This window comes from Colias philodice, chromosome 5, assembly GCF_061535455.1.
Source record: "Colias philodice isolate Cphi_HAF_F1 chromosome 5, ilColPhil1 Martin Lab GWU primary, whole genome shotgun sequence".
Taxonomy (NCBI): domain Eukaryota; kingdom Metazoa; phylum Arthropoda; class Insecta; order Lepidoptera; family Pieridae; genus Colias; species Colias philodice.
In genome coordinates, this window is record NC_143090.1 from 10,186,859 (window position 1) to 10,210,833 (window position 23,975).

Consider the following 23,975-nt stretch of genomic DNA (forward strand, 5'->3'; position numbering starts at 1 on the left):
TAATCCTTATTACTAGTTTCATGGGGTGTTCTCACTACGGGGGCTAGTTTGCACAGTGTGTGTGCGGTCGGTTTGGAGCGCGCACCATACCGACCTCTCACACACAACAGTTTTTACCAACTAGAGTTTAATCTCTTTCTAAATTACTTTTTAATATGTTTTTCAAACATTAAAAAAAAGTAGCTTTCTTAAAATTTCTCAGCTATTCGGAATACATGAACCCTTTTCAAATCTTAATACCAACTTATAGTAAAAGGATCCTAAACAAAACACAAAAATAAAACAAAATCTAGACACCAATCGTTTATTTCATGTCAAATATCGCCTTAATATTTTTATCATAATCCTTATTACTAGTTTCATGCGGCGTCCCCACTACGGGCGCTAGTTTGCACAGTGTGTGTGCGGTCGGTTTCAAACTCGTACTGTTTGCGCAGAACCGACGCAGGTGAAGCCACACGCAGCCGTAGTCTTGGGTTAACATCGCCTTGAAGAACTGGACGGCTAGCAACTGGAAAAGGAAAAATTTCGTTAAACTTAATAAAGAGATACAATAAAATCATGTCACATGCTAAAACTTGGTTAAGAATGATCTTTAATATAATAATCATAATCATTTATTTATTTGCTAATAACATGATAAAGAGACGCAATAAAAACAGAGAATACATAATTTATTTGAGAAAACATTAAAAACAATAAGCCGGAGCTACTGCTCCATGTACGTGACATGGAGTGGTAAATTATTTATTAGTCAGTTATAACCAAGCGCAAACGTTCAGCACCTGTAACTGGACCTATACAATGACTTTACAGCGTTGGCACCGTTTCTGAGTCAGTTATAGCTACACGACAACGTTTGCATCTCATACTACAGCTTTAAAGCCAGTTTGCAAGTGCGTGTAGCTTCGTAGTCAGTCATAACCAAGCGACAACGATCAACACCTGTAACTAGAGCTATACAATAACTTTACAGTGTTAGTGCCGTTTCTAAGACGGTTATAACCAAGTGACAACGTTATGCATCTCATACTACAGCTTAAAAGTCAGTTTGCAAGTGTACGCAGCTTCTAAGTCAGTCATAACCAAGCGACAACGATCAGCACCTGTAACTAGAAATATACAATAACTTTACAGCCTTGGTACCGTTTCTATGTTGGTTATAACCAAACGACTACGTCGTACAACTCATACTTCAACTTTAAAGTCAGTTTGCATGTGTGTGCAGCTTCCTAGTCAGTCATAACCAAGCAACAACGATCAGCGCCTGTAACTAGAGCTACACAATAACTTCACAGCGTTGGCAACATTTATAAGTTGGTTATAACCAATCGACATCGTTGTTTACATCATACTTCAGCTTTAAAGTCAGTTTGCAAGTGTGTGCAGCTTCCTAGTCAGTCATAACCAAATAAAAACGATCAGCACCTGTAGCTAGAGCTATACAATAACTTTACAGTGTTAGTGCCGTTTCTAAGACGGTTATAACCAAGTGACAACGTTATGCATCTCATACTACAGCTTAAAAGTCAGTTTGCAAGTGTACGCAGCTTCTAAGTCAGTCATAACCAAGCGACAACGATCAGCACCTGTAACTAGAGCTATACAATAACTTTACAGCCTTGGTACCGTTTCTAAGTTGGTTATAACCAAACGACTACGTCGTACAACTCATACTTCAACTTTAAAGTCAGTTTGCATGTGTGTGCAGCTTCCTAGTCAGTCATAACCAAGCAACAACGATCAGCGCCTGTAACTAGAGCTATACAATAACTTCACAGCGTTGGCAACATTTATAAGTTGGTTATAACCAATCGACATCGTTGTTTACATCATACTTCAGCTTTAAAGTCAGTTTGCAAGTGTGTGCAGCTTCCTAGTCAGTCATAACCAAATAAAAACGATCAGCACCTGTAGCTAGAGCTATACAATAACTTTACAGCCTTGGTACCGTTTCTAAGTTGGTTATAACCAAGCGACTACGTCGTACAACTCATACTTTAGCTTTAAAGTCAGTTTGCAAGTGTGTGCAGCTTCCTAGTCAGTCATAACCAAGCAACAACGATCAGCACCTGTAACTAGAGCTATACTATAACTTTACAGCGTTGGCAACATTTATAAGTTGGTTATAACCAAGCGACATCGTTGTTTACATCATAATTCAGCTTTAAAGTCAGTTTGCGAGTGTGCGCAGATTCCTAGTCAGTCATAACCAAGCGAAAACGATCAGCACCTGTAACTAGAGCTATACAATAACATTACAGCTTTGGTACCGTTTCTGAGTCGGTTATAACTAAGTGACAACGATCAGCACCTGTAACTAGAGCTATACAATAACTTTACAGCGTTGGCACCGTTTCTAGGTCAGTTATAACCAAGCGACAACGATCTGCACCTGATACTACAGCTTCTGAGACAGTTTGCAAGTGTGTGCAGCTTCGTAGTCAGTCATAACCAAGCCTCAACGATCAGCATCTGTAACTAGAGCTGTACAATAACTTTCCTTTCAATAACTTAACAATTGGCACCGTAACACAGTTATAACCAAGCGACAACGTTGTGCACCTGATACTACAGCTTTAAAGTCAGATTACAACTGTGTGCAGATTTCTAGTCAGTCATAACCAAGCAAAAACGATCAGCACCTGTAACTATAGCTATACAATAACTTTACAGCCTTGGTACCGTTTCTAAGTTGGTCATAACCAAGCGACTACGTCGTACAACTCATACTACAGCTTTAAAATCAGTTTGCAAGTGTGTGCAGCTTCCTAGTCAGTCATAACCAAGCGAAAACGATCATCACCTGTAACTAGAGCTATACAATAACATTACAGCTTTGGTACCGTTTCTGAGTCGGTTATAACTAAGCGACAACGATCAGCACCTGTAACTAGAGCTATACAATAACTTTACAGCGTTGGCACCGTTTCTAGGTCAGTTATAACCAAGCGACAACGATCTGCACCTGATACTACAGCTTCTGAGACAGTTTGCAAGTGTGTGCAGCTTCGTAGTCAGTCATAACCAAGCAACAACGATCAGCACCTGTAACTAGAGCTATACAATAACTTTACAGCGTTGGCAACATTTATAAGTTGGTTATAACCAAGCGACATCGTTGTTTACATCATACTTCAGCTTTAAAGTCAGTTTGCAAATGTGTGCAGCTTCGTAGTCAGTCATAACCAAGCGACCACGATCAACACCTGTAACTAGAGCTATACTATAACTTTACAGCGTTGGCAACATTTATAAGTTGGTTATAACCAAGCGACATCGTTGTTTACATCATACTTCAGCTTTAAAGTCAGTTTGCAAGTATGCGCAGCTTCCTAGTCAGTCATAACCAAGCATCAACGATCAGCATCTGTAACTAGAGCTATACAATAACTTTCCTTTCAATAACTTAACAATTGGCACCGTTACACAGTTATAACCAAGCGACAACGTTGTGCACCTGATACTACAGCTTTAAAGTCAGATTACAACTGTGTGCAGATTCCTAGTCAGTCATAACCAAGCAAAAACGATCAGCACCTGTAACTATAGCTATACAATAACTTTACAGCCTTGGTACCGTTTCTAAGTTGGTTATAACCAAGCGACTACGTCGTACAACTCATACTTCAGCTTTAAAGTCAGTTTGCAAGTGTGTGCAGCTTCCTAGTCAGTCATAACCAAGCGAAAACGATCAGCACCTGTAACTAGAGCTATACAATAACATTACAGCTTTGGTACCGTTTCTGAGTCGGTTATAACTAAGCGACAACGATCAGCACCTGTAACTAGAGCTATACAATAACTTTACAGCGTTGGCACCGTTTCTAGGTCAGTTATAACCAAGCGACAACTATCTACACCTGATACTACAGCTTCTGAGAAAGTTTGCAAGTGTGTGCAGCTTCGTAGTCAGTCATAATCAAGCAACAACGATCAGCACCTGTAACTAGAGCTATACAATAACTTTACAGCGTGGGCAACATTTATAAGTTGGTTATAACCAAGCGACATCGTTGTTTACATCATACTTCAGCTTTAAAGTCAGTTTGCAAGTGTGTGCAGCTTCCTAGTCAGTCATAACCAAGCATCAACGATCAGCATCTGTAACTAGAGCTATACAATAACTTTCCTTTCAATAACTTAACAATTGGCACCGTTACACAGTTATAACCAAGCGACAACGTTGTGCACCTGATACTACAGCTTTAAAGTCAGATTACAACTGTGTGCAGATTCCTAGTCAGTCATAACCAAGCAAAAATGATCAGCACCTGTAACTATAGCTATACAATAACTTTACAGCCTTGGTACCGTTTCTTAGTTGGTTATAACCAAGCGACTACGTCGTACAACTCATACTTCAGCTTTAAAGTCAGTTTGCAAGTGTGTGCAGCTTCCTAGTCAGTCATAACCAAGCGAAAACGATCAGCACCTGTAACTAGAGCAATACAATAACATTACAGCTTTGGTACCGTTTCTGAGTCGGTTATAACTAAGCGACAACGATCAGCACCTGTAACTAGAGCTATACAATAACTTTACAGCGTTGGCACCGTTTCTAGGTCAGTTATAACCAAGCGACAACGATCTACACCTGATACTACAGCTTCTGAGACAGTTTGCAAGTGTGTGCAGCTTCGTAGTCAGTCATAATCAAGCAACAACGATCAGCACCTGTAACTAGAGCTATACAATAACTTTACAGCGTTGGCAACATTTATAAGTTGGTTATAACCATGCGACATCGTTGTTTACATCATACTTCAGCTTTAAAGTCAGTTTGCAAGTGTGCGCAGCTTCCTTGTCAGTCATAACCAAGCATCAACGATCAGCATCTGTAACTAGAGCTATACAATAACTTTCCTTTCAATAACTTAACAATTGGCACCGTTACACAGTTATAACCAAGCGACAACGTTGTGCACCTGATACTACAGCTTTAAAGTCAGATTACAACTGTGTGCAGATTCCTAGTCAGTCATAACCAAGCAAAAACGATCAGCACCTGTAACTATAGCTATACAATAACTTTACAGCCTTGGTACCGTTTCTAAGTTGGTTATAACCAAGCGACTACGTCGTACAACTCATACTTCAGCTTTAAAGTCAGTTTGCAAGTGTGTGCAGCTTCCTAGTCAGTCATAACCAAGCGAAAACGATCAGCACCTGTAACTAGAGCTATACAATAACATTACAGCTTTGGTACCGTTTCTGAGTCGGTTATAACTAAGCGACAACGATCAGCACCTGTAACTAGAGCTATACAATAACTTTACAGCGTTGGCACCGTTTCTAGGTCAGTTATAACCAAGCGACAACGATCTACACCTGATACTACAGCTTCTGAGACAGTTTGCAAGTGTGTGCAGCTTCGTAGTCAGTCATAACCAAGCGACCACGATCAACACCTGTAACTAGAGCTATACTATAACTTTACAGCGTTGGCAACATTTATAAGTTGGTTATAACCAAGCGACATCGTTGTTTACATCATACTTCAGCTTTAAAGTCAGTTTGCAAGTGTGCGCAGCTTCCTAGTCAGTCATAACCAAGCATCAACGATCAGCATCTGTAACTTGAGCTATACAATAACTTTCCTTTCAATAACTTAACAATTGGCACCGTTACACAGTTATAACCAAGCGACAACGTTGTGCACCTGATACTACAGCTTTAAAGTCAGATTACAACTGTGTGCAGATTCCTAGTCAGTCATAACCAAGCAAAAACGATCATCACCTGTAACTATAGCTATACAAAAACTTTACAGCCTTGGTACCGTTTCTAAGTTGGTTATAACCAAGCGACAACGTTGTGCACCTGATACTACAGCTTTAAAGTCAGATTACAACTGTGTGCAGATTCCTAGTCAGTCATAACCAAGCAAAAACGATCAGCACCTGTAACTATAGCTATACAATAACTTTACAGCCTTGGTACCGTTTCTAAGTTGGTTATAACCAAGCGACTACGTCGTACAACTCATACTTCAGCTTTAAAGTCAGTTTGCAAGTGTGTGCAGCTTCCTAGTCAGTCATAACCAAGCGAAAACGATCAGCACCTGTAACTAGAGCTATACAATAACATTACAGCTTTGGTACCGTTTCTGAGTCGGTTATAACTAAGCGACAACGATCAGCACCTGTAACTAGAGCTATACAATAACTTTACAGCGTTGGCACCGTTTCTAGGTCAGTTATAACCAAGCGACAACGATCTACACCTGATACTACAGCTTCTGAGACAGTTTGCAAGTGTGTGCAGCTTCGTAGTCAGTCATAATCAAGCAACAACGATCAGCACCTGTAACTAGAGCTATACAATAACTTTATAGCGTTGGCAACATTTATAAGTTGGTTATAACCAAGCGACATCGTTGTTTACATCATACTTCAGCTTTAAAGTCAGTTTGCAAGTGTGCGCAGCTTCCTAGTCAGTCATAACCAAGCATCAACGATCAGCATCTGTAACTAGAGCTATACAATAACTTTCCTTTCAATAACTTAACAATTGGCACCGTTACACAGTTATAACCAAGCGACAACGTTGTGCACCTGATACTACAGCTTTAAAGTCAGATTACAACTGTGTGCAGATTCCTAGTCAGTCATAACCAAGCAAAAACGATCAGCACCTGTAACTATAGCTATACAATAACTTTACAGCCTTGGTACCGTTTCTAAGTTGGTTATAACCAAGCGACTACGTCGTACAACTCATACTTCAGCTTTAAAGTCAGTTTGCAAGTGTGTGCAGCTTCCTAGTCAGTCATAACCAAGCGAAAACGATCAGCACCTGTAACTAGAGCTATACAATAACATTACAGCTTTGGTACCGTTTCTGAGTCGGTTATAACTAAGCGACAACGATCAGCACCTGTAACTAGAGCTATACAATAACTTTACAGCGTTGGCACCGTTTCTAGGTCAGTTATAACCAAGCGACAACGATCTACACCTGATACTACAGCTTCTGAGACAGTTTGCAAGTGTGTGCAGCTTCGTAGTCAGTCATAACCAAGCGACCACGATCAACACCTGTAACTAGAGCTATACTATAACTTTACAGCGTTGGCAACATTTATAAGTTGGTTATAACCAAGCGACATCGTTGTTTACATCATACTTCAGCTTTAAAGTCAGTTTGCAAGTGTGCGCAGCTTCCTAGTCAGTCATAACCAAGCATCAACGATCAGTATCTGTAACTAGAGCTATACAATAACTTTCCTTTCAATAACTTAACAATTGGCACCGTTACACAGTTATAACCAAGCGACAACGTTGTGCACCTGATACTACAGCTTTAAAGTCAGATTACAACTGTGTGCAGATTCCTAGTCAGTCATAACCAAGCAAAAACGATCATCACCTGTAACTATAGCTATACAATAACTTTACAGCCTTGGTACCGTTTCTAAGTTGGTTATAACCAAGCGACAACGTTGTGCACCTGATACTACAGCTTTAAAGTCAGATTACAACTGTGTGCAGCTTCCTAGTCAGTCATAACCAAGCGAAAACGATCAGCACCTGTAACTAGAGCTATACAATAACATTACAGCTTTGGTACCGTTTCTGAGTCGGTTATAACTAAGCGACAACGATCCGCACCTGTAACTAGAGCTATACAATAACTTTACAGCGTTGGCACCGTTTCTAGGTCAGTTATAACCAAGCGACAACGATCTGCACCTGATACTACAGCTTCTGAGACAGTTTGCAAGTGTGTGCAGCTTCGTAGTCGGTCATAACCAAGCAACAACGATCAGCACCTGTAACTAGAGCTATACAATAACTTTGCAGCGTTGGCACCGTTTCTAGGTCAGTTATAACCAAGCGACAACGATCTGCACCTGATACTACAGCTTCTCAGACAGTTTGCAAGTGTGTGCAGCTTCGTAGTCAGTCATAACCAAGCAACAACGATCAGCACCTGTAACTAGAGCTATACAATAACTTTACAGCGTTAGCACCGTTTCTAGGTCAGTTATAACCAAGCGACAACGATCTGCACCTGATACTACAGCTTCTGAGACAGTTTGCAAGTGTGTGCAGCTTCCTAGTCAGTCATAACCAAACAAAAACGATCAGCACCTGTAGCTTGAGCTATACAATAACTTTACAGCCTTGGTACCGTTTCTAAGTTGGTTATAACCAAGCGACTACGTCGTACAACTCATACTTTAGCTTTAAAGTCAGTTTGCAAGTGTGTGCAGCTTCCTAGTCAGTCATAATCAAGCGAAAACGATCAACACCTGTAACTAGAGCTATACAATAACTTTACAGCCTTGGTACCGTTTCTAAGTTGGTTATAACCAAGCGACTACGTCGTACAACTCATACTTTAGCTTTAAAGTCAGTTTGCAAGTGTGTGCAGCTTCCTAGTCAGTCATAACCAAGCAAAAACGATCAGCACCTGTAGCTAGAGCTATACAATAACTTTACAGCGTTGGCACGGTTTCTAAGTCAGTTGCAACCAAGACTACAGCTTTCGAGTCAGCTATAACCTTTTTATTTAACGTTACTTTTAAAATCACCTGTAAAGGTCTCGGCTGTTTCCTCGACAGATACACTCGCACGACATCCATAGTATCTCCTAATTCTTCATATCCCAGTTTAAGCCGAGTTGCTAATGGTGTCATGGCTTCTAGTGCGGTTAGTTGCAACTTGAATGACGGTGATGTGCGATATACGGAGCCGCTGTCCTTTAGATGGCTTTCGTTGGAAAGCCGGGAGAGCTGGGAGTATATGCGCGGCAGGACCTCCCTGGAATTTGAGAAAAATTTTATGTTAAAAGGTTGGAAAATGTAGTTGGGTGGTGAAATACATAATTATAAATTGAAAACTTTTTTTTTTATCTATAGAAGATAGAAGTCGCGAAATTATCGTAAAAATGTTGAATGAAGTTAGATGTGTAACTGGTGATGGTCACGTTCGTCTATATAGGCGCGGTAGAACATCCATAAAAATGGTAAATCATCATACATTTAATAAACATTACAGGGAAACCTTGAAAATAATCATTACATTGATTGATGTTTCAAAACAATGGTACATAGTTATAGATTGGTTAACGTTTCGATTCATAGTACCAAAATCCATATAAAGTTGTTAAGCTGTCTAATCTACCTTAAAAGTGTGAAATCTACCTTTTAAACGTGTTATACCCATAATAAACGTAACTAGATCACTAATTAACATCAAAAGGCACATACTTAACAGTCCGCTGCCTGATAAAGTCCTCAGAAAGTTTAGCGAGTGTCACCAATAGCTCTAGAGCGCTTCTCATAACCGCAGTATCCGTGTCTTCAAACTTGGTAACTAAAGGTCCCCAAGTCAAATGCACTAGAGGCAGTAACTCGTCTTCATAGTCCTTTAGCACGGGCAAACCCACGTGGATCACTTGTATGGCTAAAATGGCGTCATCTCGCTTCTTGGTTGGTATGAAGTTGATGCAGCGCTTCAGTATTGTTTTCGTGACTTCTACGTGTCGAGGAAGGGGTGGTGTTTCTTCTGTGAAAGATTTTATTAGGATTCAATTTTGTGTGGAATTGCCAGATGACAAAAAGAAAAATTCCAAGGAACTAATACTTTGAATTAGACAATTTTTATGTTAGCAAATTGTAAAAATGATCTGTCTTTTCTATCCAAGGAATTATTAATATGATTTACATTTAATTTTAAAAATTTTACCGATCATCTTATTCTAGACACGCTTAAGTCTCAATAAACTATTTCTCATTTCATTTAATCATCGATGGGCCATTGTAAAAGTCACTCGAAAAGAATGGTCTTTTCAAGTGTACATTAATAAGACTCCCACTACTAAAAATTACTTTCACAATAAAACAAATGTTCTTTAAATTAAATTAAATAAAAATACTCACGCGTCACCGTATCATCATAATCCAGGACGCCATCTTCTTTCTTCTGCAGATCTTCTTTATACATTTCCTCTACGCTTTTATCGTCTTTCTCACTCTCACTCATAAGCCTCTCTGATTCTTTCTCATTCTTTATATATTCATATACATCTTTTAAAATGTCTATCTCGACATTTGTACTTGACTCAGTTTCTGTTTTTTGTGATGGAAACCATTTGTGTATACAATTGACGAAAGTGTGAAATACTTGTAAATACGAATAGAGGTTCTTTTGATAATATTTATCACAGCTTTGGACTAGAACCTAAAAATGTTTAAGCAAATCCGTAAACAATTGGTCGGTAAATGGTTGTAAAAAGTGGATGATAGAAGATTCTGGGTACAATTCAAAACTAGCTTTAGCGATAAACTTTGTTCTACCAAGAGACCTTTATCACGTAAAGATAGTTTACATCCTAGTCAGACCTTGCACAAATACAAAAAGAAATCATAAAAGTTGGTTAAATGGTTTTGGAACAGTTATGTTTTGACAATCGCTGTGACATGAAAATTTGACAAAAACATTCTATCTATACTTATTAAACATATTTAACATGTTTGTTTGATTGTTTAGTTCGACAGTGACAAAAGTTACTTTTAACCACAGTGAAACATCTCATTCCCGGCGGAATTTTCTTTAAATACGGGAGCGAAGTTGCGGGCGTTAATCTAGTAAAAGATAAGGCATACATACATCTTCCACAATCCCATATAGATACTCTAATATAGTAGCGTCGCTGTACTCCATCACCACTGACAGGATCTCCAGCGCGGACTGTGTGTTCCACGCCTATCAGGTATAATAAAAGATTTATAAAAGATCATAAAGTCATTTTAAATATAGGTAATTGACGATTAATTTATTACGGATTCTTAACTATACTTCTTGTCTTGTATCCATTATAGAATTATCCTTTCAAGTATTAAAACATAGACTATTTATAATTTAGATATTTCTTTATAATAATTGCCTTCTAGTTACGTTAATGATTTTAAATGAGCGGAAATTCAAGAAAACAATATATGTAATAATAGGTAAGTAATATCATTTAGAAAAGTAATGTGCTCATGAGGAAATTTTTAACCAGATTGAAATTCATTTATTGTTTGATCACACCTTCGTACATTAAAAGTTGACTAATAAATATTAAGTAACAGTGTTCGCCAAGTCACCTGGCATGCAATTATTTAACATTATTTTACAAACAATAAAACAAAGTTACAAAGATTATAAAAAATATCTCAAACATTAAATTTATTTTTAAACAAAAAAATAAAAAATACATACCTTCTTTAGCCTGCGCGTGAGTTGATGTGTGAAGTAATCAGCATTGCGTGCGATCAGTTCGCCCACTGTACTATGTGAGCCCGCGGCTTTTATATCGTTGATCGCTTTCACACCAGCAAGGTGTAGAACTTCGTATCTGCTGCCTGTATTTAATAATTAAATAATAAAAATATTAATAAAAAAGTATTTAATAATAGTAATATAGCCTTTTATTCCTAAATTTAGGCCCTAAGTTTAGTATGTCTTTTGGCATAGGTCTCCTCCAATTCCTTCCAATGGATCCTGTCCTGTGGATTTATGATGCTATTAATTAATGTGCTACGAAAGTTTATAGGAGTTTTACGAGTGCTTTGATAATTGGAGTAAATTCGAAAGATATTGAAAAGTTCGTTTTCACAATATTTTCGCTGTTTCTTTGACAGTCATAACCATTGGTTATAACTATATTAGAAATGCTGGTTTTTAGACAGTCATGACCGAACTAGACTTGATAATAAAGCTATGCAAACAGCTTGGGCTGATTTTAAGACAGGTATAACCAAGCGACATTTATTTGTTTGTGTTACTAAACCTATACAAACACCTGATAACCTTTGCGCTGTTTCTAAGACAGTTATAACCAGGCGACATTTATTTGTTTGTGATAATAAACCTAGATAAACACCTGATAACATTTGCGATATTTCTAAGACGGTTATAACCAGGCGACATTTATTTGTTTGTGATACTAAACCTATATAAACACCTGATAACATTTGCGATGTTTCTAAGACAGTTATAACCAGGCGACATTTATTTGTTTGTGATACTAAACCTATACAATAACCTGATAACGTTTGCGCTGTTTCTAAGACAGTTATAACCAGGCGACATTTATTTGTTTGTGATAATAAACCTATATAAACACCTGATAACATTTGCGATATTTCTAAGACGGTTATAACCAGGCGACATTTATTTGTTTGTGATACTAAACCTATATAAACACCTGATAACATTTGCGATGTTTCTAAGACAGTTATAACCAGGCGACATTTATTTGTTTGTGATACTAAACCTATACAATAACCTGATAACGTTTGCGCTGTTATAAATTTATAAATATATATGTTTGCGCTGTTTCTAAGACGGTTATAACCAAGCAACATTGATTTGTTAGTGATACTAAACTTATAAAATAGCTTGATAACGTTTGCGCTGCTTTTAAGAGTTATAGCCAAGCGACATTCATTTGTTAGAGATACTTAACCTATAAAAAGACCTGATAACGTTGGCGCTGTTTTTAAGTCAGTTATAACCAAGCGACATAAACTTGTACGTGATACTAAGCCTATACAATCACCTCATAATTTTTGCACTATTTTTAAACCACTTATAAATATAAACACACGACATCGATTTGTGTGTCTTTAACTTATCTAACAAGATGCAAAACGAAATAGCTTCGTTATAAGTATCTTAGAAGCAGCAAAATCCTTAACAGCTTTTCTGCTCTTTCTGCTCATCATCCCCACATCCTCACCAGTACATCATCACTCACCAACCCTCTCCAGCACCAGGCACAGCGTCTTCAGCAGGTACGGCTGGAAGTCCCCCTGGAGTCTCCTGGCCATCATCCCCACACCCTCAGTGAGTAAACAGCATAGCGCCATATTGTGTTCCGCTTCACGTAATGTTTTACACGCGTTGGGATTCGACTCTTTGACCCGCGGTGTTTGGTAGCTTATGTCCGTGTAACGGACTTCTGTTGCGCCTTCGAAGAGACCTGGGACACATAGAAATTTATGAAAAATTTGAGATGGAGAAATATTTGGGTTATGATTGACAATAGTTGTGGAATATTTAAAAGATAAGCTGGAGAAAGATTTTACAGGTTATGATTGCCAATTGTTGCGGAATATCTAATAATTGAGATGGAGAAAGATTTGTTAAGTTATGATTGACAATTGTTGCGGAATATCTAATAATTGAGATGGAGAAAGATTTGCTAAGTTATGATTGACAATTGTTGCGGAATATCTAATAATTGAGATGGAGAAAGATTTGCTAAGTTATGATTGACAATTGTTGCGGAATATCTAATAATTGAGATGGAGAAAGATTTGCTAAGTTATGATTGACAATTGTTGCGGAATATCTAATAATTGAGATGGAGAAAGATTTGCTAAGTTATGATTGACAATTGTTGCGGAATATCTAATAATTGAGATGGAGAAAGATTTGCTAAGTTATGATTGACAATTGTTGCGGAATATCTAATAATTGAGATGGAGAAAGATTTGCTAAGTTATGATTGACAATTGTTGCGGAATATCTGAACCAACAACAACGAGAAATTAACGATCATAAGTAAGCTACTGAGTTATTGCTTCTATTTATTTCTTTATAACTATTATTCGCTCAAAGTTTATCTTTAAAATAGGATGTCCAAATGACGAGAAAAACTGTAAAAATATGTTACTGTATTATTTTTTTTGTCATTTATTCCTATCCACATCCACTGGAGAAGAATTCAAAAAACCAAAAAATAATTTAAATAAATTTTTTTTATGTTATTACATTGTGTAAATATACTACTCCTATGCCTAAGCTACGGTAAGTAGGTCGAGAAGTTATCCCGTTTTAAACCCTAACTCACCTGGAACACTATCCTTAACCCAAGCTCTTGGGTTATACCTACACATCTAGCGTATCCTCTTCAGTGAACGGCGCATTTTTGAAGTGAAACTTCTTTAGACGTCATGGAGTAAGGCGACGATTTTGGTATCTCTGAATGCCAAAGAAATTTCACTTCTGACACGTGTGCTCGGCACACACACTTTTCTTTTCTATTTATACGTCGATAAGTTCCACTCACCTGGAACACTATCCTTAACCCAAGCTCTCGGGTTATACACATCAACATCAAGAGTGTCCTCTTCAGTCAGCGGCTTTTCGTTTGTATGTACTTCGAGTGGTAGGGACCATACTTCTTCTTCTATGTATACGTCGATTAGACGCTGTGCGAGACATGGTGTTGATTTTGGACCTGGGTGTGAATGAATGTTCTTAATGGGTAGATAGAAATTGAATTTTATATTCTCGAAGGATCATCTTGTCGGATTTTTGAGACTGGAATGGAATCTAAATAGATAGTAACGAAAAATAATCTGAATACGTCAGGCTCTAAAGGTAGGAAAAGCCCATGTCCATAAATTTCATTAAAAAATGGCATTACTAAAAAATATTTCCCGGAAGTTATGAAAATGCAGGACTTTATAGATTTTGAGGTAATTTTATCGAAATTCCACTTTACTACCTCATATCTTTTCAACTAGCGCCACTATATTGGAAAAATGACGTTGAAAGGCGATTTGACGATAACTATTTGGTGAGTCATTTACGAGAAAAATACCTAAAGTAAAAGACAAAACAAACTAAGAGAAAATTTGTAAAAATTTATATCATTTCAATATTATACGTAAAATCTATAGTTACGGCGTACGAGGGCACTTTTAAGTCTTAAGTTTAAAGAAGGCAGTTAAAATTCTATCACCAGACTCACCAACAGCAATCCAGTTCATCAGATACACCAATTCAGCTGTTCTTCTCTCTCTGAACATCTCTAGTAGTGTATCCAATATCAACTGAGCACAATCCGCTTCACCGAGCGACACGAGTACGTCACGGAACCGCTTCTCGCAGTCTGGACTGTCGAGGTGCCGGAACTTGCACCAGGGGGAGTCGAGTGGGGGGTCCACTGTTATATCTGGGGGAGTGTTTTACAAGATTTAAGATGCCTGTCGTGAATATTAATTGCCATTTATATAATTTTTTTATTGTTCTGTAGCTGTTTTAGGGACTTTTGGGCGTCGTCCGCGTCAGGAGGTCAATCGTTAGATTATTTCGTCAAAATTTTTTATTTCTTAGTCATAATTTCGTAGCCATTCGGTTTTACAGATGAAGTGATTATTTTTTTTCTGAAATATTTTTTAAGCTATTGCATAGCTTCTATCGCGGGCCTTGAGCGCGGGGACCGATTCCAGAAATTCCGTAACGAAAAAACCTCACGCTCCCCACCCCAACGGGCGCGGAGGTGTGGCTTGAAGGCATAGCATGCAATAGCTTTACCGCGGCAGTCCCCGAGTGCCACACGTTATTTTTTTCCTATTTTTTGCAGCAGGCTTGGCAACGTCGCGCAGCTGGGCCGCATCACACGTGCCCCGTGTGTACCTCTAGCGGCGTAGGCTTGGCAACGTCGCACAGCTGGGCCGCATCACACGTGCCCCGTGTGTACCTCTAGCGGCGTAGGCTTGGCAACGTCGCACAGCTGGGCCGCATCACACGTGCCCCGTGTGTACCTCTAGCGGCGTAGGCTTGGCAACGTCGCACAGCTGGGCCGCATGACACGTGCCCTGTGTGTAGTGTGTACCTCTAGCGGCGTGTCGGTGCAGCAGCGCGAGGTCGTGTCGCAGCGCGGCGGCGGCGGCGAGCGCGTGGGCGAGGCGCGCGTGGCCCGCGTCCGCCGCCAGCAGCGTGCCCAGCCGCCGCTCGCACAGCACCGCCACGTGCCCTGTGTGTAGTGTGTACCTCTAGCGGCGTGTCGGTGCAGCAGCGCGAGGTCGTGTCGCAGCGCGGCGGCGGCGGCGAGCGCGTGGGCGAGGCGCGCGTGGCCCGCGTCCGCCGCCAGCAGCGTGCCCAGCCGCCGCTCGCACAGCACCGCCACGTGCCCTGTGTGTAGTGTGTACCTCTAGCGGCGTGTCGGTGCAGCAGCGCGAGGTCGTGTCGCAGCGCGGCGGCGGCGGCGAGCGCGTGGGCGAGGCGCGCGTGGCCCGCGTCCGCCGCCAGCAGCGTGCCCAGCCGCCGCTCGCACAGCACCGCCACGTGCCCTGTGTGTAGTGTGTACCTCTAGCGGCGTGTCGGTGCAGCAGCGCGAGGTCGTGTCGCAGCGCGGCGGCGGCGGCGAGCGCGTGGGCGAGGCGCGCGTGGCCCGCGTCCGCCGCCAGCAGCGTGCCCAGCCGCCGCTCGCACAGCACCGCCACGTGCCCTGTGTGTAGTGTGTACCTCTAGCGGCGTGTCGGTGCAGCAGCGCGAGGTCGTGTCGCAGCGCGGCGGCGGCGGCGAGCGCGTGGGCGAGGCGCGCGTGGCCCGCGTCCGCCGCCAGCAGCGTGCCCAGCCGCCGCTCGCACAGCACCGCCACGTAGCCCTGCAGCAGGGACAGCTTCGACATCTTGCGCGCAGAGTCTACAAACAAACATAAATAAAAAAAGACGTGTGGCACTCGGGGACTGCCGCGGTAAAGCTATTGCATGCTATGCCTTCAAGCCACACCTCCGTGCCCGTCGGAGTGGGGAGCGTGAGGTTTTTTCGTTACGGAATTTATCGATTCGGTCCCCGCGCTCAAGGCCCGCGATAGAAGCTATGCAATAGCTTAAAAATATGAAAATCGCAGAATGGTCATATAAATAATTTATTCACATTTTTTTGACGTGACAACGTCTTATAATTCGAAAGAGCCGGATGCACGCACAAAAAAACATGACTCATGCGGCGTTACCTCGCTCTGAGGCTTTCCATGAAAGGCTTGAAGTGCAAGCAAGAGCGCGGAACGAGCGACAAAGAAGCACAATCGGACGTTGTCACGTTCTACTATCGTCAGTAAACCGACTTTACAGACAACCAATTTTTTTTAATAGTACTAACTACGACACTCACCAACATTATTGAGCACGCGGGGCAACGACGCAAGCACCATGTTCAAATTCTTCGCAAGTCCGTCCATAGCACTGATCGCGCGTTCCGGCGACGCACTGCGGAAGTACGCGCCGCGCACCGCTAAGCAGTACTCCGCTACGGTAGGGTACGGGTCGTTGGATAGCGAGATCAGGATGTCCAAGCACATCGCTATTGAGGGCTGCATCGTGCTGGATAATAAAGTAACTGTGTTCAAAAGGTGTTTTGTACATAATGGTATCGAAATATATAGGCAGGTAGGCAAAATGATATGCATAAGTGAATAAGTACTTCTGAACAAAAATAAAATTAAAAATATATAGATACAACAAGGACAGTATTTTTTTGTTAAATTGATCAAAAATTTTAAAAGTTAGCACTTGTTTTTTTACAATCTCATAATATGGTCCTTCGAACCGGATTTCTTGCAACAACCTAAAAAATCGACGGATGAATAAAATTTGATCAAATATAAATGAATTTGCATAAACAATAAAAATATACATCTTTTAGTCACCAAGACGATGATTTCCATAATTTAAAATTATAAACTCACTTATTGCACTCCGAGACGATTCTATAGCACAGTACGGCTAACTCTTTCCTCACATTAAAGTGTTCGTGCGTCACAAGCCGAATCAGACTTCGTATAACCGCTTCTAGTTTCTCACCCGCCATGTTATACCATTCTACGCTCAGTTTTGGCAGGTCACATGATTTGGCACATGATTTGGCTTAAACAAAAAATATATTTTGAATGGATGTGGTTATTGCAATAAATAAATAAAAAAAAATGTATGCGTGTACTAGTGTACACACGTAAGAAGTGAAACTTCTTTATGACCTTATTTTTCAAAAAATAATTTACTATATATGCAACTTTACAGAAATACGTCGAATCACGCGTGGTAGGGATAAGAAAAATATGGCGCGTAACGAAAAAATGTTACACTAATTTTTTTTCCAACCCCGATAAAGAAGTTTCACTTCAATTAAAGACAAATACATTTATATGTTTAATAAATGTAAAATTGCAAGACATCTTTGACGGTGTTATATTTTGCAGTTTGGAATATGTGTGACCAAATTAATTAACTTAATTGAAAAACACTTCACAGCAATAGAAAAAACATATACATTATACAGAGATAATTTGTTGAAATAAAAATATTAAGTAAGTGACATACAAGTACATAATTAATCTATACTAATATTATAAAGCTGAAGAGTTTGTTTGTTTGAACACGCTAATCTCGGGAACTACTGGTCCGATTAGAAAAAATATTTCGGTGTTAGATATTGGCCGATTAAGAAGAGCTGGAACGTCAACACATTTAAACATTGCACATGTGTAGTGTCTGTGAAGAAGCGCGCGGCGTGACGTCATACTGCATACGCATCATGAAAAGTCTGTCTGTCTCTCTCGCGCGCAGACTAGCTTATGAGGGTGAAGGGGACAATTATTGTTTTTATGTTACAATTGTTTACAAATACAGGGTGATGTAATTTAAAAAAAGACGTTAGGTATATCTACTACTAACTATATTCGACGAGATACTTCGCGGCACGCGGATAAGAATATTTTTTTACTTCACCCAGGTTAATTAATTATGTAATCATTTTAATAAGTTTTGTAAACAAAATGTAAACGCCGTAAGTTAAAATTTTCATACATAGCTGAACAATACAGCTTTTATTGTAATGTAGCCTTATCTCTTACGTGCTAGGGTTTCGCTTGTATTGTGTCTTGTGAGTGAGCGCACGTGTTATTTGTATTGTTTATATCGTTATGATTGAATATGACATGAAATTTAATTATTATTTGATAATTGAATGATTATCAATACTATATTACAATTGATTATGAGAATAAATAATTAAGTTCATCGATTGAGTTACTTTTAAATTGTAATTTTACATATAAATTATGAGAGCTTTCATAATTATATTTATCTACAACGCACTCATTTTACAATTCAAGTCTACAATAATTAAACTAGAGTCGCATTTATTTTTGAACATACTCTATAGTAAAATTGCATATGTGTGAGTACTGTGAAGATGCCAGCTTTCCTTAATCGGCCAGTAGCTCATTTATCGTGGAAGGCTATAGGCTATAGATCATCACACTACGACCAACAGGAGTGGAGCGACGGGGGTGAAACCGCGCGGAGCAGCTAGTATTCAAATATACATATAATCATATAAATAACTCCAAGAATATTAGTTAAATATTAAACCATACTAGCTTATTTTGTCATTAAAATAATTAAGATGTAATAAGGATTTGTATAAAGCATTATTTATAACATTAAAATGTTAATACATACATAATTGAAGCCATGTTATGAGTTATGACTAATTACTACTTTTTTGTCTTCATTGTTAAACAACTTTAAAGTAAAAGAAACCGATCATATAAAGCTTTTGACATTTATTAATAGAAATGATTATTAACTTTAGTTAGTTTCAAAGAATCACTGCTCTCTTGTTTTAATATTATAATGTTATTAGAAATTAGTATAAAAATAAAGAGAAAAAACAAATACAACAGAACATGCTCCATGCAATACACCAATATAATGCTTCAAACTTAATTACCCTTGCTTACATATTGCTCTTTGTCTTTTTGCTCAATCGCATTCAGGAAGTCAGCGACGGTGACTGAGTCTTTGCCTTTCAAGTGTTTGTCGTTCATTGCCATGCATACGATACGGTGGGTCGCGTTTAGGGCCATCTGTAAGAAGTATCTTAATATACATACATATATAAATCTCGTGTCACAATGTTTGTCCTCAATGGACTCCTAAACCACTTAAACGATTATAATAAAATTCGCATACCATGTGTGATGTGCATTTCGATCCAACTTGAGAGATAGGATAGTTTAAACATGTAGGTACCACGGCGAAGCCGGGGCGAACCGCTAGTATTAATATAAAATTTTTATTTTTTGTGAACTTTGGTGACTGTAACATGTGCCAAGTGCCAGTGTGTGTGGCAGTGGCAGTGGTCAGTTGTTTTTTTCACTTAATTGAATTATGCTTTTTTACTTTGACGTGTGCGTGTGTACGTTAGTGGTTTTGAAGACCACCTGCTCCAGCACCGGGTCGCTTATCATACCTCACACAGTTGCTGTGAGACTGCACAGTTGTCGATCGCACAACAACACACAACAAAAAAACATTGAAAGGTGTCAAGGTACATCCGAATCAAACGAAGTTCTACGAGAGAAAGAGAGACAAAGAAACATGCGCCCGCTGCACGGCTTACAACTATAGAAAAAGTGTTGTTACAACTTTTCGTCTTAATTTTTTTCGTCTAGCACCCTTTAGCAACGCGCTCTCACCGTGACCACAGCTTGCCCCGGGTTGTTGGGGCACATGGCGACGTCCTGCAGCGTGGCCAGCACGCCCGGCAGGATGCGGCACAGCATTAACACCACCGCCTTCTCCAGAGCTGGGTCCGATATCATATAGTTGCTGTTGGTTAGCTTTTCGTGCGTGCACGTGTGCGCCATGAGGCTTTCGAGCGCTGTTAGCCTGTGTAAAATGAATGAAAAATTCCTTATCGCAAAAATAAATATATGAAAGCCATACAATTAATTAAAAAAATCTCTTACGGCGGTTTTTGCACTATTTAGCAATAGACGTAAAATATATTTTTTTTTTAATAATATTAGATTAAATAGCAAAGACGCTTGTTGAGAGGGAAACATATGTCGTCATAGTAGTATGTCAAAAATATTATAAGAGTAACTCTCAGGTATATAAGCTACATCACTGCCAAGTACCATCAAAATCCATTTAGTTATTTTCGCATTAAAGAGTAACAAACATACATCCAAATATTCTTACAAACCTTCGCATGTGTTAGTAGGAATAATTAGACAAAGAGATTATTTGAGAAAGTTTCGCCTTGCAAGAGATTTTCTCAAGGTGCAATGCAAGATGAATGAGCAGTAAGGGATACAAAATATTTAGTTAAGATTTTATTAGGTAATTAATAGATTTACATTACTTAAGATGTTCATAAATTTTGGATAAATATGCATTATAAGCGAGACACATTATTGTATAAATAATAAACCATATAACATTTTCTTGCCTTTTACCAACACAGAATAAAAGAAAGAAATAAGGCAAAGATAAAGTACTCACTTCAATGATCTTAACTTCTCCATTTTAGCCATATGTACAGAAACAAACACAGCCTGTGCAAGCAGCGGTGAATTACTCTCAATCACTTTCAATCGTAGAGAAGATTCAAGGTTCAACATTAGTGCAACTAGACATTGCATTATAGCCAGTTTTAGTTCCTCTGGTATTTCTGCAACTGTAATAAAATTATCAGTATATAATTATATCTGTATGTAGATTTACGGAACTGAGGAAATTGTAGGAGATAATAAAAAACAAGCTGTCAGCATGAAATTTCAGAATTTTCTGAATTCTTCTGAATTTTACTAATTAATATTATCCGATTAAATGCTGTTTCGCAACATTGCTAAATTTTATAACAGGAAATCTTAATCTCAAGAATGGCAAGGTGGCAATATTTTTTTAATGTTTTTGTTAAAGCACAAGGATGGTTCTTTTAACGAGAGAATACAAAAAAGGTGCAATGGGGTAAAAGAATGTTTGCTGGGCTAATTATTTAATAAATTAAAAAAAAATATATATATGTTTATCTTATTCATCCCAAACTGCATGAACCACAAAACAAGTATTGACAATTTTGTGTATGGATTAAAAAGTATAACACAAAGGATACTTACTCATTCCTGGCTTATTCTTATCACAGGCCATTTTAGCAAGGTTCATCTCAATGCGGACGCACACCTCATAGCTGAAGATCGTAGTCCTCGACAGCACCTCCTTCATGGCATTCACCAATAGTCTTTGAAATTCATATCTCCCTCTGGAACATATTTTATTAGAACTATTTAAAAATATTCTCATGTTGATTTTGGTTATCAGTAATCCATAAAAAAATGTTAAAATGCAAATACAAGAAAATACATTTTTTTTTTCTAGCAGCTAGATTCTATGGACTTTATAATTATTTAACAAAGTTGTGGTATTGTGATAGCATCCTATCTAATATACAACATGATAAATAAGCCTTTACAGACAAGAATTGTTTTAATTAATTCAAGTATTATTAATCAAAATGAAAACAATAAAGAAACTGCTAATTGCATGTGACATCTGATTATTTTATACAATAGAAGCGATTAAAAATCCTCATATGAGAAAATAAATCATTTTAGATAAAAAGGCTTTTTATTTATAATGATTTTCTTCTCAATTGTCTTATTCAAACAACTACCTGTTGCTCAGTTATACCTTATGCAATATATAACTTCTATGTGTAAATTATTGGATTTTTTATAAAAATCAGTGATTCTTATTACTTCAAATAAAGTAGTTAAATAAGTACGTACTCAATTTCCTTAGATTGTAAGTGAGTAATGATTGGAAACAGCATGTACTGTTGCATTTCTTGTAGATTTTCCTTTTTGAGTTCACATACTGCCGATGAAAATGTTAGAATACTATCCGTAGTGGGATTTATCATCACCATATCGCATATTGGCTTGATTTTGGCAAAATCCTCTTTCATAAGATTCTTATTAATCTTATTATTCATTTTAATTATTAATATTGAATTAAAAATCCTCAAGCTCAAATAGGGTAGGGAACAATTTTCATGTTGCCCTTAAAACTACAACGCGCATGTTCAATTTGTATGATTTCACCTTAGATTACAAAATAAAATACAGATGGAGCATGTCAATCATTCATCGCCCTTGTCAAAGAAAATACGAAATCAAAAACGAATACGTTCCTCCGCTAGTGCTATAGCGATTCTAGTGTCATGCAATACGTCAAAAGGGGTTTGATATTTTAGTAAAAAAATGCTGTCTTGTGATATTAAAACGCTGTAAAACTTGTACCCGAAAACAAACAAAAAGATAAAACATCGTTTTACAGATTTTCTGTAGATTATTTGGCTTATTTAATTTTGTATACAAATAATAATTTTACAAATACGAAGGAATTCAAAACTTCAACGTATGCTGCCAGTATTTTGAAAATGAATTTGCCATTTTTAGGGGTAAAATGGTTAAAAGATATTCGGGGTAGTGCTGTTGGATTTTTCGATCGTGAATGTGATTATTTGTATAGTGCAATAAAAGTTCATGGTCATTATTAGATTATTTTAAAAAGCATTATACATTTTTTTGTTACTTTTATAAAAAGCGTCGTTTTCGCTTGCGATTTAATTCATGTGAACACATGATGGATATGATGAAAATAAAATGTCCCGCATTCTCGACTAAAAACTACCGCTATTCGCATTCATATGTTTTGAAAAATAAAAACTTTTTTTAATGTAATTTATTTAATAAATTTAATGTAATTTATTTAATAAAAATTGAATAAAATTATTTTGTCCATGTATAACTTTAGTAGATAGGTGATAAAATAATTTTTGCAATATTATAAAATAATATCAAAAACCCGAATTTATATTAAAATAAAAATTAAAACATGACTGCTAATAATTTATGTAGCCTACGTCACTACCACCACAGCTACCTTCATAATTCAGATGATTGCAATGACACCTCATAAGTCACAACTCAAAATCGATCCAACAGTTTATACTGCAGGGCGTGTCAAAGAAATATTATACATACATACATACACTCGAAAAACATAACCCTCTTTCTTCCGTAGTCGGGGAAAATTTTGGGAAAATTTTCAATATCTGGTAACATAACACCCACACAGAAGCACCGTGTACGTACAGTGCAACGGCGAAATGACAGCACACATAGCTTTATGGAAATGACGATAAATTATTCGGTTTAGTTCGGCAACGCTCCATCTGTCTTTTATTTTGTAATCTAAGGATTTCACGAGAAAACTGTAAACACATACAAATAAATGATAAAATACAGGCAACAATACAAGTGCGATCGATCATCGAAGGCGAACTTGAATTTTGATGGACATGGACAATTGACACTTGACAGTAGAT

The 23,975-nt window shown here is 38.2% G+C and overlaps 1 protein-coding gene across 1 annotated transcript; it reads right to left on the reverse strand.

Annotated features, from left to right (window-relative positions):
- Positions 1 to 290: 290 nt before the first annotated feature.
- On the reverse strand, positions 291 to 23,900 carry Tti1 (Telo2 interacting protein 1). The gene is made up of 17 exons (XM_089695195.1): positions 22,372 to 23,900; positions 21,703 to 21,845; positions 21,086 to 21,260; positions 20,275 to 20,467; positions 19,527 to 19,662; positions 17,482 to 17,659; positions 16,908 to 17,116; positions 16,257 to 16,436; positions 14,758 to 14,961; positions 14,071 to 14,241; positions 12,754 to 12,978; positions 11,214 to 11,356; positions 10,620 to 10,715; positions 9,890 to 10,190; positions 9,218 to 9,515; positions 8,540 to 8,768; positions 291 to 511 (listed from the first exon to the last, which is right to left on the reverse strand). Exons 1-17 carry the CDS (start codon positions 22,575 to 22,577, stop codon positions 305 to 307), a joined length of 3,294 nt encoding a protein of 1,097 aa, XP_089551321.1. The 5' UTR covers positions 22,578 to 23,900; the 3' UTR covers positions 291 to 304.
- Between the last annotated feature and the right edge of the window lie 75 nt (positions 23,901 to 23,975).